Source organism: Denticeps clupeoides, unplaced genomic scaffold (assembly GCF_900700375.1).
Source record: "Denticeps clupeoides unplaced genomic scaffold, fDenClu1.1, whole genome shotgun sequence".
NCBI classification, from domain to species: domain Eukaryota; kingdom Metazoa; phylum Chordata; class Actinopteri; order Clupeiformes; family Denticipitidae; genus Denticeps; species Denticeps clupeoides.
The window spans coordinates 29076-47187 of NW_021629828.1; the positions used below are offsets into that span (position 1 = coordinate 29076).

Genomic DNA, 18112 nt, shown 5'->3' on the forward strand with positions numbered 1-18112 from the left:
ACAGTCCTCAGTATATGCGGCCTGTTCTGTGTGTGTGTGTGTGTGTGTGTGTGTGTGTGTGTGTGTCTTGGGATTATAGCGCAGCAGTAGCAGCTGTGAGGATGTAACTCACGCTTGTGGGCTGTCATCATTACCAAACCCCCTGCAGGGCAAAGGACTGAGACCCCAGGCTATGGGGCAACGAGAGATGAGAAGAAGTGTGTGTGTGTGTGTATTGGAAACAAAAGAGTGCAGCAGGCCAGAGGAGGTGAAAGAAGAAAAACGTGAAGGTGGTGTGTGTGTGTGTGTGTGTTTGTGTGTGTGTGTGTATGAAAATGAATAAGATGTGGTGCAGCTGAAGCTCTCCCCTGTGCAGATTGATCACATAGCGAGGCTCCGTCCGGGATCTCTACTGAGGACACCATCGCACCTCCTGCTGCCTCAGCACTTCTCCCTCTTACGTGTGCAGCGGCCACTGCCTGAGCTGCGCCCGGGCCATTTGTATTCTAATAACGGGCGCGTGAGCCTTCACAGGACCTTCCACTATGCTCAACCGCTGTCCCATTCAGCACGGGTGTCACCGCATCCAGCACGATCTCTCAAGTCAGGGCACCGTCACTGGGATCCTTTACTCTGATCAGACCGAATTCATAAGCAGACCAAGGAACATTTATAGTAGGAATCTCAGATGCCGTCATGAAACCTTGCCCAAAATGACGAATTTATTCCAACATTGTTGTTTCTGCAATACTAAATGTCTCCAAAATGATCGTGACATCTGTAACTGAAGCGAAAGCTAAATTTTTCTTTTGAATGGTGGCTTCATACCACCATTCTTAATAATTAATAATTTTTTGGACAGACTATGCTTTTTTGTTGAAGTACAGTTGATAGTTGATGGTACCATGGTGTCATAAGTAAGTTTTTTTTTTTTGTGTTTGTGTTGATTCTGCTCAGATTTGAATCAGTCTGGAGCTTCCCGGTCATGTGGCCACTCCTTCAGCCGGCTGAACCAGTGCTGATTCACTACCACACATTCTGCTTGCCTTACTCGCCGAGCTGTGTCAGTGTGAAGGAATGCCTGCCCTCAAATTATTCTGAAAGCTCTGAAGCTTTTATTTATTTTGTTTTTTTTTATTCATACCGGATAAAGATCTTGTCTGTGATTCATGATCATGATGATAAGGGGTAAAATGGTTCAGAGGAGACACTGGTAATAACTCTTAATATCTGTCAAATGTGAAGCATTTCAGCTCACATGGTGCTTATCAAACAGAAATTAGGCTGCGGCACTCCTCTTTTTATTTGCTGCACGCTTTGCTTCATAACTTTCATCACTCCAGAAAGGTCTTTTTTTTTTTTTTTTTTTATATATATCTCTTATGTGTATCTCTTATCACTTTTGAGATGGTGCAGCTTCATTCATGGCATACATAGTCCATTTTGCAATCCATTTGTAATACGACTGTGCGTTGGCTCAAATTCAGAACTTGCCAGGTGTTCACAGCCACAGCATCTGATTTTGTTTGAGTGTAATTGGTTTATACAGTATTGCCTTACTGACGTGTGGCGTGTGGCAGTAATCGTTTTATCTCACGCCCGTAACATCAACCAATCAGGGCGCCAGGGTGAATTTTTGAAACCCATCATGCTCTTTTTGCGGCATGTAGCCTTTAGTTTGTTTAAATGTAAGCTGGCCCACTGAGACTGAGCCTCAGGGTGCATTCGAGCCCCACGCTTCAAAGTAGGGGTCAAAGGCAAGCACTGACCTTGTTTTCTCCTCGCCTCACGTTTTCTGCAGATCACACATTACATGGTTTAATTTTCCCAGGAAAAACCCCATTTGTATCTCTGAATGCGTAGCCAGTAGAAATGTTCTTCAGGATTTCGCTGCCTCTGTGTAGGGCAGCTGTAGCTGTGTATGTGTGGGTGGGTGTGTTGGAGTCTGGGTTCAGAGTTGACTGTAGTGCCTCTGACTGTTTCCTCCCCCACAGTGGTGGGAATGGCAGAGCTGCGCTGGCGGGATGTGAGCGAGGTGGCGAGTACGCGGCGTTCTACACACTGAAACACAATAAAGGAATAACCCAAGAGACAAACACTTCAGGATTATTTTGCTATTTATTTAGTTTAAATTGTAGAGCTGTAATTGTATCAGGGCGCTTGCATCTGATAACTTTGCATAAATAATCCTACGTATTCTTTGACTTTGACCAGTGAAATGAATTGTGCCTGTTTCGGGTAATCCAGTAGCACATTAAACAATTAAAAATGCTCTTCATTTATTTGCACATAAGACAATTGTTACATTTAAAAACCATATCCCAGTGCTACTACGCAACAGTCATTATGTATTTTTCAACACACAACATTTGAAGTCTGATAGGAAATTATGAATATTTTCAACTAACATAAAGCCATATATTTTTTACAGACAGAGGCCTGGTTATTTGGCCTTGATCTTAGCTTTTATAATTGTTTGCCCCTCATTACCACTCAAATTGACAATCTCCTGCTGCCAACAGTCCCAGGGGAGTCCAGGGTCCTCACTTCCCCCTCCACTTCACAGAGTTATTCCTACCACAGCAGACACCCCCAAGCAAGTGCGCCATGCCAGAGGTTTACATAGTGTAGTTCATCCCCTTCCTCTGCTCTCTAGTGTTTAATTATGAATAGCTCCTCCTGCCCCACCCAGTCGGGGGTCTCCAAAAATACAATCCCCTGAGTGAGAAAAGCCATAGCACCTCACCCTGAGCCTCCCTCCACCCTCTAAAGCCTCTGGTGGGTCTGTATTGTCTTTCACAAAGGAGATGCATAGAAGGGGTCTTTTTAAGAGCCCCCCCCCCCCAAATTCATGACTGCTCTCTGAAGTTGAAATGAGGTCAAGTCCTGAAGGCAGCTTATTGTCCCATCTTATCCAAACCCCCCTGTCAAAACATAGCGATCGGGGCAGAATTTATGGTAGAAGACAATAAAATACCTCTTGAAGATTTTGCATTGGCGCATCCCCCTAAGTGTTGAAATTTGACCGGCTGCATCCTTTAAACCTTTTGTTGTGGTTTGCAGGCTTGCCTTGTTTAACCACAGTACATAATTAATATGTACAAAGACAGATGCATGTATGCATTGGTCCATTAACCAAGAACATGTACTCCATTTTCCCCCCAGTTTTTTTAATGGTAGCATTTCATATGTAGTGACATTCTTGCACTTTTGTTCGTATAAAATATCTTGTTTCATTCTAGTCAACAACCAGTCTCTGACAGGAACTTATATTCATATGATTTAGCTTGAGAAATCCCTTTAAAGCATAGCGTGGCAGTGCTAATGACAGGTTGGCAGCTTAATGGGGTTCAGATTTAAACCGTGCCGTGCATATTTGGGCAAGGAAGCCAGCGGCTCCGTGGCGTCAGTCCCCCTCCGCTAATGATATGTAAAGCGCGATTTGCATTTCCTTTTTGGATAAAGTGTGGTTTCTAATTCTGGCGGCTGGTCGAAAGATGTTCAATCAGCTGCAAGGGATTTTTAATTACCATGCTCCGCCACATGTAATTATGGGCTTAGCTTTGTGTCTGCATGGAGACCGGCCTCAAAAAAAATTCCAGATTCCAATTCTGCACACTGACCTGGATGTATCTCTGGATGTTTGCATGTTGGCGTGCACCCATCTTTCACTTGGCCAGACAACACTGGAGACACACACCCATGCCCCTAGACCAGGATCATGGTCATGTTCAAACCTGATTTATTTACTTATTTGACTATTATGGGTACACAATGCTTTCTGATTTTGCATGTAGTGCAACTGTGTCAGTGTTCTCACACATTTTATGGGCTAAAAGCTGGCAAATGTTTCTATTTTGGGTATGCTGACCTCCAAAATACCTGTGCAATGCTTTCCTGTAGCTGGGCCTCTTGACTCGGCAGCAGTAATTCGGTTCAACAGAAGCAGGGTAGGTTTCTTCTCCAATTAGATTTTTAGACATAAGATGTAAATTCAAGCTGTGTACCGGATCTGCTCTTCAGCTCTGGCCCTGCCACTCTGGCTCTATATCTCACACACTCTCGCCGTCTCAAAAACACAGACACACACTATCATACAGCCGGAGGTCTCCAGTATGGTGAGAAGAAATAGAGCTGAATTGATGACTATTGATGGCTGGCGTGTTGTCAGAGCATAATGGCCTTGTCCTCTGGGGGTCTTCAGAGACTTGTTTGTGGGTCACACTTTTATTCCATCAAGGGCATTACATTTTGTGAGGTATAAGACGATTGTCAAAACACAGTTTTACCTCTGTGTGTGTGTGTGTGTGTAGGCAGCATCATTGTCTGTGGAGGTGAGAACAGCTGTTGTGTGCGCAGCAGCCTTCAGCAGAGCTGTGAGCTTTTGTGTGTGAGTGGTTGTGTGATATGCACTATCCTGCACATATGTGAGTGGGTGGGGTGCCCCAGAGCTCTGGCTGTCTGGAGCATAAATATATGCATACGTACTAGGTCTATATAGTAATGGAAACTCCTTTGCAAAAAAAAATTTTTTTGAGTGAAGTCTCTTTCTTGTCTTAATAATTTGCCACATCATTTAAATGGTCTTATGCTTAATGTGCAAGCTGGTAGCTAAATAGGAGACTTTTTTTCAAATTATGCAATAATTTGTCAAGTGAACAACTAATCAATTACAGTTGACTAGTCAACTATTCGAATAGTCATTAGTTGCGGCCCTAATGCTTTCACTAGGCATTATGCAAATAAGACTACATCAAGACTGCATATTTGGTTCAGTATAAAATGTATTGTGTGTTTCTTTGTTTTTCCAAGTCCTTTAAATATCATTGACAGACCTGGTGATCGGTATGTTCTTGTGGACTGGCGCCCAGCATATCAAACTGGGTGTTAATTTATGAGGAAAATATGGTTTAAGATTTTTTTTTTTTTTTTTTTACATCCAGCTGGTATGAGGTGTAAAATGCGGTCTGTTTGTACATACTGTACATGCCTGTTCCCATGTGCAGGCTCCCACTGGCCTCCCATGTTTGAGATTTGTTCGATGATAGCAGAACAAGCAGCTATTGTCAGCTGCCCCCTAGATCACATACTGTTGCTATGGTAGCCAGTAACATTTTCACCACTTCTCTCTCATGCAGGTCTGCCATGCACAGACACCCCGACTCCACCTGACGCCAGCAAGACGCCCACCTGCACAGCTGTAGACGCACGCCTTCCACCCCCACGTACCTGAGACCGTCGGCAGTTCTGCAGGTAATGCAGAGTGAGGATCTAAACAGGAGTTTCAGGACAACAACAGTGCACAACAACAGTTCACGGAGAATACAGTGGGGTCTGACCATGTGCAATGATAGCATTCAGGCGCCACATTGGATTTTGATGACTGCAAAATAAATAAGTAAATGTCAGGTTCTCCCAGTGACCTGACACTAGATCTGAGAAGCGCAGCTTTCCCTCTTAACCAAAAAAAACTGAGCAAGACTGTTTAAATCTGCACTTGCCGGCGGATGTGTTCTGAGAGTAGAAGTTCTCCTCATAAAATTTTTTTTCTCTATTACTGAACCAGGAATAGCGTAGTGAGGAACGAAGAGTATGTAAGTAATTTATTATTTTTTTTTATCAAATGAAACAAGCTTTCAATCTGTCAGTAATCCACCGGTTACGGCTCGCTGTGCACTTTCGGATTCACAAGCATGTCATGATGTCAGGTCGTGGGATTACATGAATGCAAAATAATGTGATTTATATGCATACTTGGACTGAAGCTACAATGTATTATGTCATTCTCTCGGAGTTTACCAACTGACTAAATTGAGACCGGCTGCTTAGTCTCACTTCTGTGTTCAGGACTGGACTCGGGAAACGCAGGGTAGTGCTGGATATTAATTTCGATCGTTTCAGTTGGGTTGAGTTTGTTCGGTAAATCATCAGTCATCAAACATGAACTTTTAGTCTTTAGTACCTATCCTTTTTGTATGATTTGTTTCAGTGATTGGTTAAAGGTTTTTGCATGTAAATAAATTCTATTAAATGTTGAAATGTAATTTAATTTGATTTTGAAAGTTTGGCAAACTTCGTCAGGTGATTGTGACTATATACAACATACAAAATATATACAAAACTCTTAATCATTTTATGTGAGTTTTTATTGATAGGTAAGCAAGTGCCATTTATTATATTGCAATTGCATATCACAGTATTGAACTTCGTAATCACAATATGACACTTTTTTTTTTCTCTATCACCCCTGCATGTATCACCACATACAAATCTTGTATTTATTCGTTATATATTTTTCCCCCAAGTCTCATATCATATGGAAGCAAGTGTGTAATACTGACCCTCCCTTCGTACCAGAGGTCACGTCAGATTTATTTGGACCAAACGATGGCTTGTGGTGGTTTGCTTGATGCAATGTACCATATTATGCACAGCAAAAAAAAATAAATAAATCAAGAAATTCTCATGACAGGTTAGTTTGGAGGCTTGTGTGTTTCCTCTTTGCACCCGTACGTTTGTGTCAGAAATCACGTGGAACTCCCTCAGCAGGTTTTTGGAAATGCCCCCCAGCACCGCATATGTGTGTTTACCCCACTCGCTTCATGGGTGCAAACACTCCCGTACTCACGCAATCCAATTTGTTTATGCCTGTTGGCTCTGTGTGTTGGAAGCTGTTATTTTGTGCGCATGTGCAGTGAGTGTTTTTGTGGTGTGACTGTAAATGTAATACATCCAGACTTTATTGATCTTTTTGTTGGTGGCCTGAAATAACTGAGGCTGTTTTTTTGTGATTGTGCAACCTTGACATTCCTTTTCAAAAACGGAAAAAAGGCACAGCAGCTCCTGTTTAATCAGTTGGGAATAAATGTAAAATACACAGAGCAAGGTTTCTCTAGGTTGTCTTGCTCTCATATATGGTTAACACAATAAACACACAAACAGTTCTTCAGTTCCTCATTAATTTGTCTTCACATTTAGTTAATTGTTTTTTTGAACGTTTAGAACATCACTCTACCCATTTACTCTTACATGTCATCTCTATGCTCTACACACAAACACCACTTCCTAGAAGTCCTGAGTAGCCCTGTGCAGATCCCCTGTCAGCATGAGGGGTTAACATGCCTCCACTTCTGGGTCAAGCTGACGTCCGATGACTGCAAATACAGGGGCATTTTGTCTGAAATACATAGAGAAAACGTTTTATCTATGAACTTGTGTAATAATTCAGTGGACTTTTTACATTGCAGGGGAAAAAAAACATTTGCAGCAAGAATCAGCTAAGTTAATATCATTGTATATTTTAACTCGACAGCCAAGTGCCTGCACCCCCCCCTTCTAACACACACACACACACACAGAACTGACAAGAAATCAATGGTAGCAGCAGTAGATATCTGAAGAGGCAGGTCTTACAGGCCACTCTTTGTAGATATATGCAGAGTCAGCCTCTGGCCAGCTGCTGTCTGGCTTCACACGTGAAGGGCCAGATGAAGGAGAGATGACCCCTTAAGACCAGTAGGAACCTTTTGATGCTTCTGTTTTGAGGTGTAAACACATTATGCTGTCATTTTGCTTTGAGTTGGCAATATACTGCTGTCTGTGTGCCTGTATATATAGTGATTTAAATGAGATCCAATATCTGTAGATCAAAGTTTAAATTGAAAGATTTTCATTTTTGAATGACAAATTCTGTTATAGTAGAAAAAACGTTGATATAAGTGGTGTGAAAAGTGATTTTTTATAAAGCAGTTAATTCCAGGTAACCATCCCTCAACATGACAAATATGGCTAAAACTAAAATATCACACCATTCCAAATTGTGGGTCTGTGAGTCCCACACAGAATTGAATATTTATTTATTGACTTTGTAGATCAGATTTGTGGTTGCTTGTTAATTGGGAGCATTTGTCCTATAAACATCCTGAGCTCCAGACTTGGGAGTCTGTTCCTATCAGGCCATGTTCTTGCAATATGCCACGATGCCCCGTGGCTGCCAAAGGAGGAGAGGGTGTCTGCACATATTGCTGTACCATCTGTCCCTGTCTGTGTACCCCCCTTTAATATCAGTAACAATATATATTTTTACCAGTTAACCAAATTCTCATGCTCCAGTGCTGGTCTCCTGATGCTTCTCTGATATGGTCTGTTAACATGGCAGCAGTTTAGAAAAGTGAAGTGTGATCAGAAAGCATAGAGTGAGCTAGATCTCCGTGGGTGGTAACACATACAGAAGCTGTCTGCTATTGGAAAGCTTCCCCAGTATGAGGCCATTATCCTGTCATCACTAAAGCCACTGTCACTTCCCTGTCATGAACAAAAAGGAAGTAGGTGTGAGACTTGAACCATTGTGTGGTGTCAGAATAAGCCAAGTGCATCAGTTTCAGGAGTTTGGTTTATATGTGAGTTTAATACAGATTCAAGGTGTAATTCCATCCTATTCTTCTCTCCATGTGGCTTATCATCGTGTGGTAACCTGCAACGTCCACATTCCTCCCTCCCCCAACAGCCTGGGACCACTAAACTAATGGCAGATTCATAAGTGCGAGAGTCCCTTCTGTAACTTGTGAAAGGCGGTCTCGCTGGATAAGATGGTTTGGTAAATGAACAATTGTGAATCTTTAATGCTTCCACTCAGACGCTTGAAAAGGAGGTCTCTGTTCTCATATGCAGCTGTTCTTTAGTCTCACTCTGGGAGTGATGGTATATTGTGGCAGTGCAGAGCCTTTTTAATGGTCACTTGTTACAAAACACACACCCAGAAAGAAAGATCTGATGTGCTTATGTAGGGCCTCAGTGACACAGCGAATGCATTCTGACAGGGACTTGTGAATCATTCTACTATGACAAACAGTAAACCACAGGGACTGCACTCTCAATGGCTGTACAGATACTCTGAGAAGAAAAGACCACCCTTATCCGTCTCAGTTTGTAATTGGAGACGGGTCCCGTGTAATGGCTTCTTGTCTCCCTTTCAAAAATCCAAGCCGTTTGGCAGCCAAGTCTGCAACGTTTCTGTAATTGGGATCAGTGTTAACGGCAGACTAACTGAAGTTCTAAACGCAGGCGGTGATGGCCCTCAGCAGGTAAAAGGCAGAAATCTGACCTCACCAGCACAGGAGCAGCTGGTGATGTCATCCACATTTAAACGGTTTTATTTAGTATTTTATAATATTTATAACATGAAGCTTCTGTTTTTTTCTCCACACGGTGCTTTTGAATCCACATTCAATTTTGTACTTGACATCAATCAAGCCAGTGAAATTTATTTCTCTTTTATAATCCTTTTTAGATCAACTATATTCCATTCTGGTGTTCAAGAGCCAGTCAGGAGCAGTAGGCACTCATTTCTGATGATCTTTGTTTCGATGATATGCAAAAGGGTCGTCTCTAAGGGAGGCTTTCATGCTCTAAACATGAAAAATGGGTAGGTATAAGGATCTGAATAGATATGACAGATATGGGTCAAATTGGGATTCTAGATGACAGGCTCAGACGTGGTCCAAGGAAGGACAACTGGTGAACTGAAGTTGTTACATAGCTGATGAGGTCCAGACTGAAAGATCATTGTTCCAGATGTGGAGCACATGCCTCATCCGTGTACTGATCTGTATGCAGTAGTTGCACCTTGGGCGGCATTGCATCGGTTACTGCAAGAGCCTGCCGTTCAGATGGACAGGTGCGGTCCCAGCTGTAGTACAGCTGCGTCCTCCGGTGTGTTAAGTACAGGCGTGTTGGTCACTGGTCCCATTGCAGTCCTGATTTAGCCGTGTGGCTTTCCCCCAGTTGTTTTGCACTGTCATGTCAGCTCACATGGTTTAGAGGGAGGTGTTAGTATCTTGGTGACAGATGCCATGTAAACCTTGCCCTGGACGACCAAAGTATTCAAAGTACATTTTTAGATGGACTGAAAGAGTGAGGGCTGGAGCGGGGGCTTTTTATAGCTGCAGCAAAGACCGATTCTATGTGACTTTCATATTAAACTGAGTCATTGTGGTCCAGTGAACAGAGTTCTTCGCCATCCTCAAATTCTTCATTCCTACTATGTATGTCCCTGTTTGCCCGTTCCTTCTTGTTTCAGCCATGTCTTCATTTGGATCGTTCCCTTTTTTTTTTTTTACTCTCCCCACCTCATCTTTCTTGCACGTTTCTGTGAAGTCCCTTGGTCTTATTTGTTGTTGCTTCCTCTTCTTTGTCTTTCTCAACAATTCCATCATTCTTTTTGACAAGGCCATGAAAAGGCGAAGGAGGATTGCCATGTCCAGACTTGTTTTTTTTCTTTTTTCTTTTCTTCTTTTTTCTCTTTTTCTTTTGTCTTTGGCTCTACTCACTCAGTTATGGGTGTTTATTTATTCCACCCATAAGATCGGTTGCTGGGGACCACTACTCCGTATATACACAATATAAACATGTCCCCTGTGTGGGAGAAAGTGTGGGGGCCGCTCTTGTGCTCACCCAGTCCCAATCTCACGGGCGGTTTCCTCGCAGTGCGTTAAATCTGTCAGCAGCTCTGCGCCCCTCATCGGCCCTACACAGTTCACATACCACAGCTCCCCCCTCCCTCCCACCTGCAGTTGCCCCAGGCAGAGGGCCAGCTGAAGGTGTGGGGGGGGGCTTAGGGGAGGGACCCCGGCAACCATTAGCGCCATCAGTCAAAAGGCGGGTCTCGTCCCTCCCGTCCAAAATACTTCAGCCAACTTTATTTTCACAGGTTTGCACCTCGACGCGCGGTACAGCAATCGGACCAAATGGTACCGTTTATCAGCATGTTTCTTTTATGTGCCTGGTCAGCCGTTCAGACTTACTGTTGCACAGTTTCTATCCTACATTGTGGGAGATTTGAGGTCTCCATGGCTGAATGCCGCTCTGGGTCACCGTTCGCTGCTGTAAAAAGGCAGCATAATAATTATAGCCCTGCTTGCCAAGCAGACCCCCGATTAGCCCCAGTCAGGGCGAGACAGAGTCAAATCTCCTTTACCTGATAAAACCTCCAAGTCTCTTTCTCTCCCCCCGTTAAACCCTCAGCCTCTTCTCTTCCTGCCTCTCTTCCTGTTTTACTCGCCGCATTTCTTCATCCGATCGTCGGCTCCCTGAATCAAGGTGTCTGGATAAGGGAATGTTGCCCCAGACTTTCATCTTCCTGCTATCATGTTAGGGTGCAGATTAAGAGAGACAGCAGGGACGTTGTGGCTCATGTTCCTGGGCCAGCTGATGGTTAAAGACACTTTCTGACTTGATTAGGACTGCACGATTTGGGGGAAAAGACATTGAGATTATTGAGATCAATATTGCGATATGCGATATGATAAATGGCACTTGCTTGTATATCAATGAAAAGTCGCATACAAATTACTAATAGTGAAATGTTTAATTTCAAAGTTCTGATTATATTTGGCCATTATAAAATCCTGTATTATAGTACTTACGTTTAACCAAAACGTTGTTTGGAGGCTGACTTGAACACAGGGATGCATAGCTTTGCTAGCTTAGCTAAGGTTAAGATTTGTAAACTGAGGTGAATTTCTTTAGGAAACCTTCAAAGTTTGAGAAAAGTTAACTAAACAGCTAAGAACAGTCTAAATAGTTAATGCCTACGTTTAGCCAAAACGTTGTTTGGAGGCTGACTTGAACACAGGAATGCATAGCTTCGCTAGCTTAGCCTAGCCTAGCTTAGATAAGGTTAAGACTTATAAAACGGGATTTTATAATGGCCAAATATATTCAAAACAATTGTCCAGCCTAACCTATGAAATGTAATCCTCCATGATCTGGTTTGGAGCATACAGCGGTTTGTACAGCCCTAAGCAGCACAAGAGGGAGGCATTTTAATTTAATGCATGTATATGCTTCACGACACAGCAGTGCCTATCGCAATATGGCGGTGACGTTGACGTACGATGCAGCGCGTCATGCAACGTCGACCCACGAGTCATGTGACCAAACACGTAACATCCGACTGAAGTGAGACTTCAGTCAGCTCGCAAACTTTGAGAGAATGAGAGAGATCGGATATGTTGCCGATCCAATCCATGTACTAATCATTTAAATCGCAGCTTTTTGCGTTCATGTAATCGCGCAGACTGACATCGCGATTACGATTGCGATTAGATTAATTGTGCAGCACTAGACTTGATGGTAAATATATGGTTGAGTTGCAGAAGAGCAGAAAATGAGGCGGAGACCACACAGGGCCTACAAAAGCAATAAAAGCAGAAGCTGCATCACAGTAGACTTGGGAAACTATATTCATATAATTTTTTCCCCAAAACTATTTAATTCATTTAATTATTTTTTTTTGCTCGTTTCTTTTAAAGACCCAGTCAATCATAGCAGTACTGGCAGCCATGGCTGTTTGTCATATTTTAAAGTATACGTTTTTCTGGGTTCATGGTTAGTTGAACCCAGTGGGTAATGAATTTTTGGACGTGTTGTGCTGAAGATCTCCGTTTCTGTGTTTCTGCTCCAGGTTACGCAGAGGCCGCTAGCCTGAGCCTGAACACTGTGACTGGAACCAAAGACTCTGGGGGGAACTTGACCCGCTTCCCCACTCACGAGATATGTGCGTGGGAGGCAGAGACGGCAACTGCAGCTCGGGCCCCGTTTCTCTCTCTGTACTCCTCCGTCAGTCCAGGATGCACTCCCCTTCCTGTCCCCCAGCCTCTTGCCTTGTGGCCCTGAGCTGTCACTGGGCTCCGTAAGCATGTACAGAGACTCGGGGGTGTGCACCACCCCCCTCACCCAGCCACAGCGGCTGTCCAACGGTCACTCCTCTCAGGCTGACCCCGTACCCACGGCTGCCCGCGTGTCTGTGCCCAAGATGGGGGTGCGGGCACGCATCGCTGAGTGGCCACCTCGGCGCGAGAGATCTCGCGAGTCGTTGCTGGAGAATGGGCAGGATGGGCACCCTGGAAACGAGGGGGTTTTACGTGGGGGCGTGGCACAAATGCCACGGCGGCGCCTGCGGCCTGGAGACTTTCTGGATGTGGACACCTTTGTCAGAGGAATTCCCGGCTCACCTGTCCGGCCTCGACCGCTTGCCTTCGCACCCCTACGGCAGCGGTCCAACAGCGAGGTGACGCTCAGTGAACAAGACGAGGCTGAGGTGGAGGGTCGGTTGTTCCGTGAGTACGGCAGCACCTCCTCCATCGACGTGCAGGGCATCTCGGAGCAGAGCTTCTTTGACATGCTCAACCAGTTCCACCAGGAGCGGCCAGACCAGCGCAGTGTGGCTCCTGCCCAGCTGGGGGAGCTTTTAAGAGCTGCCGCTTCCTCCCCTGATCCCCCTTCATCCGCCACTGCCTCCCAGTCCCTAACCGCCACCCCTCGTTTAGAGGATCGCCCAGAGAGCCGCGTACGTAAGAAGAGTGGCGGCACGGAGTCGTCCCTGGGCACCTCTTCGCTGTTTCGCAAGCTCCGGGCCAATCGGGGTGAAAACGATGGCACGAGGACTGAGGCGGAGGATTCGCGCCACTCTGAGCCCATGCGAGTATGGGTGTGTCCACGGAGCTTCGCTCACTTTGATGGCCAGAGCATCCTGTTCGATCTGCTGGAGGCAGCAGCCACCCAGCGCACTTACGCGGCTCAGCGGAGGAACACCGCTACCGGGGCCTCGGCCGCCTCCGTGTCCCTGGCCGTGTCTCGCGCGCTGGCCTTGGGCGGCATGGAGCCCAGTTTCTGCAGCACCGAGGACTTGATCTGTCGGGACGTGGGGAGCTCGGAACCGGCAGATGACGCGTCGCCTGGGAACGGAGGCCCAGGCAGCTCCCTGCTTCTCAGCTGCCCGCACTTCCTCAACGAGACGGGCGGCCACAGCGAACGCAACGTCAGCTTCCTGAGCTCGTGGGTCGAGCGCAGTGAGGCGGGCGGGGCCGAGGGTGCCGGAGTTCTCCGGATGAGGTGCAGCAATGCCAGCATGTCGGTGCTGGAGGTGCCTCCTGAACAGCAAGCGCGACGACTGGAGAGACTCCGACTGCACTGCATAGAGCACGTGGACCTGGGGGCCCGCTACTACCGGGACTACTTCCACGGGAAAGGTGATCAATAATCTAAACATGCAACGCCTATACACAGCACACTCTCATTAGTCCCATATTTGCTATGTAGTCTATGCCATGTGACTTCAAAAATGGTGGCTAGGGAATCATTTATCCATTTATTATTCATTTACCATTTTGATCAGAAAGAAGGAAGGACATAATTGATTTTCTGTCAACCTAAGGCCACCAGATACCATATTTTTTGCATGTAAATAAATCACCTCAAGGCTTTTATTTTGTCTCCTAATTAGTTGTCAGGGTCTATAATGGCCAGAATCAAAGACATAAAGGTTACAATTCCAAAAATACTTCTCTCTGACTCCGCCCTTTGCCATTTTGGAATGTTCCCTCCGGTGCCCAGAGTACATGTCAGAAAGCCTCGCCAAGACTCTGACATTTATACAGCAGGACAAAGCGTGAATGAGAAACAAGGACCACCACCCTTCCTCCACGCCCGATGTGCGCTATGTCTACATTAAACTGTGCTGTTTAACATGACCCTTTTTCCCCCGCACAGGGTATTCGCAGGGTATTACTGGCAGTTTCAAACTCAGTCCCTGTTATTGTCATTTCTGGGCTCAATGTTCAGACCAATCATGCAGATACATGTATCATCACTTTCATTCAAGTGTTCTGATATGATATGTGATGTTCATGAACACCCCCATGCACTTCAATAGCAAGGAAGTAAGGAAGCACCCAGATGCAGGTTTCAATGCACTTTGCAGCCATTACCAAGTTTACAGCAACCAAAAGATTTCTTAATGAGATCTGTCAGTGCTGGCTTTTAGTTGTTAAAGGGACATTTTATCTTTCACGGTTAAAACATTAGGTTATAATTAAACTTGATTTTTTTTCTGTCTGTGTTTAGAGCACTGGAACTACTTTGGGACCGACGAGAAGCTGGGTCCTCTGGCTATTAGTATCCGCAGGGAGAAGCTGGATGACACCAAAGATTATAAAGACCAGTATCAATACCGCATCCTACTGAGGAACAGCGCGGTGTGTTTCTTTGTGTGTGTGTGTGTGTGTGTGTGTGTGTGTGTGTGTGTGTGTGTGTGTGTGTGTGAGTGAGTGAGTGAGAGAGAGGGTACATGTGTCCTGTTCTGGAGCTGGTTGGTTTATGCACATTGTGGGGTGAAAATTATAGGGTTAATGTTGTTTTATGCTTGGACCTCTACTGGCCCGAGTGGCCTAACTTGCACACACTCCCAGTGGAAATTTCCGCCTGCTTGGGCTAGACTGGACTGAGCCAAAGCAAACATTTTGCAGGTTCGGCTGTGAGAGTCGGTCTCTGAAAGGCTTTTGTCTGCACTACAGACCTCATTAGGACCAGGGCCGACTCATCAGGACCTGACCCAAGCTTGTCTGTCCAGCTTGGCCTCTGGCCCACTGTGCTTTAATAAAATGGCCAAAATGTGGGGGATTAGGAGGAAAGTGTATCTGTGGTGAAATGTTGGCCCAACTTGGGGTGTGTATATCCAAAAGCTGAGGGCAGGCAAAGTAAAACTGAGCAGTGTGTGTGTGCTCGTAGAGAGAATGATGGGAATGTGAAGGAGGTGTTTTCACCAACAGAGGAACAATAAGAATGCGTGTGGGTGTGTGCGTTAATGGGCACAAGTTTTCAGCAGTGACCCTGTGTTTGTGCTCAGTCACTGGTCATCCAGGCAGTGTTGGTTTTAGGGGGATTACATGGCTGCCTGGCCTCATCACCTTAACTGCAAGAACAATGTGGCTGTGTACACACACACACACACACACACACACACACAGACTCCCTTACACTGGAGGTTCCATTCTCAGATAAGCTGCAAGGATCAGGCCCACCACTAATGCACTGTGCCCCCCCGGCTAAAATCTGATTTGTGCTGACACAGCACACTGAGTAACACGCACAACCTCTCACGTAAACACTACTTATTGTCTTTCAAACACTTATACTCACCTGCGATGCTTGTAGAAAATCTTACTGAAATGTGAGCAACCTCATACAGTCAAATTCATTGGTCATGAGGTTGAAGACAGTCGCTTCAGGTTTCAGCCCAAAAATCCCTCATAAGTCAAGGGTCATCATTGTAACCCATTCATTAAAGTGCTGATCAACTATATTTCTCAATTAATCCCTGTTCTACCATTTGAGTAGTGCTGTAGTTATGAGCCTGGTGTTAATGAAGTTCTTCTTATTAAATTATGTAGATGTTGTTTCTCATTTATCTGTGTTATGTAGGCATGTTTAATAAAATATATTTTTTTGTTCTGCAGCTGGTGACATTGCGTGGAGCTGTGCTGGAGGATGCAGTACCTTCCACTGCCAGACACGGCACGGTGCGAGGCCTGCCTCTCAAAGAAGTTCTGGAGCATGTGGCCCCCGAGTTGAACGTGGCTTGCTTGCGCCTGGCACTTGGAACTCCCAAAGTCACAGAGCAGATCCTCAAACTGGATGAACAAGGGGTGAGGCAGACAGTGTATATGTGCATTATTTTATTTTTATTTATTTTTTTTTTACAGAGTGTGCTTTTGAAGTCAGCAAGTTCTGATTTAGTGTGACTAAATGGTCAGTGTGAGGCTTGTTATGTTTGCGTTGGGTGATCAGGGATACTGATAATCTTAAAGGTGTGTTTTAGTGTGTTTTGGTGTGTGGGCTCAGGCTTGTTGTTAGATTGCTTGGGATCTGGGTGGGTGCCTCCTGTCCGGTCCTAAAGATGTGTGTTTGTGTGTGTGTGTGTGTCCTGCAGCTGAGTCAGAAGCATAAGGTTGGCATCCTGCTGTGTCGGGCAGGGCAGAGCACAGAGGAGGAGATGTACAACAACGAGGAGGCCACGCCCGCCTTCAGCAACTTCCTGCAGCTTCTAGGGGAGCAAGTCGTCCTCAAGGGCTTCGCTAAATATGCTGCCCAGCTGGACACCAAGAGTAAATACACGACACTCACAGCCATATACATACGCCTGCATATTTAACATCCCGACCAGCTGGATAGTGAATTGCTCACTCACATATACCTGTAATAGAGATGCTTTTGTGAACATTCAATTTTATTTATTTAACTGAGGTGTGTATGTGTGTGTTTTACAGCGGACTCAACAGGCACACATTCACTCTATACCGCCTATCAAGGTTATGAGATTATGTTTCATGTGTCAACCATGCTGCCCTACATGCCCAACAATCCCCAGCAGGTAACAACTGTGTGCTCACACATTCTTTATCAAAGCAACAGACATACTAAAATACTGAAATGTTGCCACACTCAGGTAGTGAACCATCCCAGATGTTTCCGGCTTATTACATTGACCTAACCAGGCAAAGCGAGATTCTTGTAAAGTGAAACAGTAGAAGGTTTTACCTGAAATACAGGTTCTAATGACCTGTGTAACCCTCATGGGGCATTGTGTCTGAGTGTGATGGAGATGCCAGCAGCAGCAGGTTCCTCTCATTATCTTGTGGGGAAATAAGCTTTTCATTTATAGCTATGAAAACTCCCCGTCTGATCTGTCCCTTCCCCCCTTTTCTTCCGTTTTTCTCTTTCTATTTCTATAGGGTTTTCTTTTCTCATAGAAGTAGTATTTTTCAATTTCCTCTTTTATTCTTCTCATGTTCAGATGAAAGCTGGGTGTGGCGTACCTGTTAATTTTTTTCCTGTAACTATGAATATCTTCCATTCTTAACTAGAACCAAAGGTGCTTGCAAAGATAAGATCATTTTGCTGGTAAAATGAGTATTTACAAAAGAGATTGACTAACTAACAATTAATGTACTTTGTAGCCTGTTTATAATACATTTGGTACTTATTACAAGCGGTTCTCACAAAGATGTGAATATCAATGTGTGTTTGTGTGTATATGTACTGTGCTGCATATTTGTGTGCGTGGTGTTCATTTGCCTGGTATTTATTTATGGCAAGAGCCTCACGTCATCGTGGTCTGTGTGTCTGCTTGTCTCTCTCTCCCTTTCTCTCTCTGTGTTTGCATGTGTGTGTGTGTGTGTGTTACTGCACAGTTCCCGGGTATGTCACACCACTGCACCTCTTGCATGTTCCCTCTAGGTGGCAGTGCTGTCCTATAAGTGATTCCTTAGTCTTGGCCATGTTAAGGAAAGAGAGT

At 44.9% G+C, this 18112-nt stretch overlaps 1 protein-coding gene across 1 annotated transcript in view; it reads left to right on the forward strand.

Moving 5' to 3' along the window:
* LOC114775381 (signal-induced proliferation-associated 1-like protein 3) overlaps positions 1-18112 on the forward strand; it is a 51082-nt gene that overhangs the window by 17015 nt on the left and 15955 nt on the right. The window contains 6 exon segments of the mRNA XM_028966511.1: positions 5118-5232; positions 12443-14009; positions 14884-15014; positions 16275-16463; positions 16748-16922; positions 17085-17188. Of these exon segments, the coding sequence (XP_028822344.1) occupies positions 12677-14009; positions 14884-15014; positions 16275-16463; positions 16748-16922; positions 17085-17188 (1932 nt within the window). The 5' untranslated portion in view covers positions 5118-5232; positions 12443-12676.